Below are 2,162 nucleotides of genomic sequence, written 5' to 3'. Positions count from 1 at the left end.
AAATGAGGACCTAATGTCGGGGGTTTAAGTGGAGAGAAAATGTTTTGAGAATGATGTACAAATACGCTTTACACAATTGATGTGTGTATGGACTGCGATAACAGTTGTATGAGCCCCTAATAAAATGTTTAAAAAAGAAAAAAAACAAAACAACAAAAAACACCATTTTCTTTTTTAAAATTTTTCTTTAAGCAAATATATTCTACAGAGAATTTAAAATAAATCAATTCTATTTAAAGATACTTGGTAGGAATGAAATAAAATATACCTTCACTAAATAAAATGACTACTAAAACATAATGCACATGACAACAGCTGTTCAGATGCCTTTGAACCTTCATGTCATTCTGTACTTCTTTAAGGAATTAGCAAATTCTGCCTTTTATTTTGGTTATTGCTGTCAGTACAGGTCTTATATTCCATCACTAGTTTAAATTCTCTTAGAGGGAGGCCTTGCTTTCATTCATCTTTGAGCACACATGCCTTGCAAGGCACCTGCTCATTAACTATTTAATGATTTGGCATTTATTGGACCAAGAAGCAATGAAAGATTCTCAGATATGACTCAGCAGATAGTTTTAATCCACCAACAATTTTCACTTATCCTTGCCAAAGCTACTTTAAAAGAAAGTTACCTACTTGAATAGTTGCCCTTCCCATTAGAAATGGCAATTTGGGAATACACAGTGTAGTACATAAAATTGTATGCCCTGCACCTTGCAAAGTGCTTCCCACCTTTAGTACATTTCAATAAATAACTTTTTTTTAAATGTGAGTTTCTATTTTCAGGCAAGACAGGAATAGCAAAAACACAGTGTTCAAGTGGCCAATAACTTCTTTTAGCCATACCTTTAACAACCACAGTAAAAAATTCATCAAGTATTCCTAGAGAAGAATTTGTTTACCTAAGATGATTTTCGGTAAGTCACAACCCGAGGGAGATAAGATTTTTACTCTACCTCATTTAACATTCCAAAGAAATTATAGGGCCTCTTAGGTCCTGGATTGAGGGTGGCATCCACAGAGATGAAAGAATAGTTGCCAAAGGGAGTACTGTGGACATAATGGAAAGAGCCATCCTTATGCACAGCAGAATATTTTCTAAAAGAAAAAAAAAGGCAGTGAAGTTTAGTAAAATCATAAAAAGACAGAATAAAGGAAAGGCAAACGTGGGACAGAACTCAGAACTCGTACAAAGTCCAGAGTGGTTGAGATTAAAGTATTCCCTGAGACTATCATCCTAAAATGCACTTTAAACCTTCAATGAGAATTATCCCTTGAGGTCACCTTTTAGTGAAATAACACACTGGTGCATAAAATAAAACATATCACCCACAAGTAATGAGCTCTTTTTAAAAATCATCTAATAGAGACCAGATAGTCAAAAATTACTCTTAAAACATTGACAAGAAGGTCAGGGAACAGGAAAACTAGAGTATGAGCAATGGTACAACCAGAACAGAATACTGAGAATGATGACTGATGCCTTATGGAAAATGTAACCAATTTCACTGAATAGTCTGTGTAGAAACTGGTCAGTGGGGTGTGCTGGACACATAGATGTGTGTATGGATTGTGATAAGAGCTGTAAGAGTCCCCCATAAAATTATTTTAAAAAAAGAAATTGGTCGATGGGAACCCAATTTACTGTAAAGGCTTTTCACCTTAAACACCATAAAATGTTATGTTTTGAAAAAGACTAAATGAATTCCAATGCTTACCCTAATATCACATTAGATTTGACCTAATTTTTAGAGAAAAAAAATATCGGTCTATAAGAGTTATATGATGTTTTACCAAGAGGATATTAAAAAAAAATTTTTTTTCAAGAAACTCGATGTACCATGAGGAAACCATATTTAAGCCACCCCAAACCAAACCCATCGCCACTGAGTCAAATTCCAACTCTCAGAGATCCTGTAGGGCCAAGGACAACTGCGCCCATACGGTATCTAAAGCTGTCATCTTTTTTTTTTTAATCATTTTATTAGTAAAGCTGTCATCTTTAGGGGTGCAGAATGCCATATCTTTTGTCCATGGAGCAAATGGTAAATTCATTCGCAGGCACCTGCTTCATTACTGTGCCACCAAAGTTCCTTTATTTAAGTCACAATAGTCATCAAGTATATTAATATCAAAGTAAATATATTATCATAGACATT

The 2,162-nt window shown here is 34.4% G+C and overlaps 1 protein-coding gene across 1 annotated transcript in view; it reads right to left on the bottom strand.

Annotated features, from left to right (window-relative positions):
• Positions 1–2,162, bottom strand: part of TMEM62 (transmembrane protein 62) — a gene marked incomplete at its 5' end in the record, with an annotated part of 49,836 nt that overhangs the window by 41,925 nt on the left and 5,749 nt on the right. Inside the window, one exon of the mRNA XM_045286457.1 lies at positions 960–1,101. Coding sequence (XP_045142392.1) covers positions 960–1,101 — 142 coding nt within the window. The remainder of the gene's footprint in view (positions 1–959; positions 1,102–2,162) is intronic.

This window comes from Echinops telfairi, unplaced genomic scaffold, assembly GCF_000313985.2.
Source record: "Echinops telfairi isolate 266 unplaced genomic scaffold, ASM31398v2 ScPeMD7_8;HRSCAF=38, whole genome shotgun sequence".
NCBI classification, from domain to species: domain Eukaryota; kingdom Metazoa; phylum Chordata; class Mammalia; order Afrosoricida; family Tenrecidae; genus Echinops; species Echinops telfairi.
The sequence above is the reverse complement of the archived record's forward strand: the minus strand, read 5'-3'. Positions and strand labels throughout refer to the sequence as shown.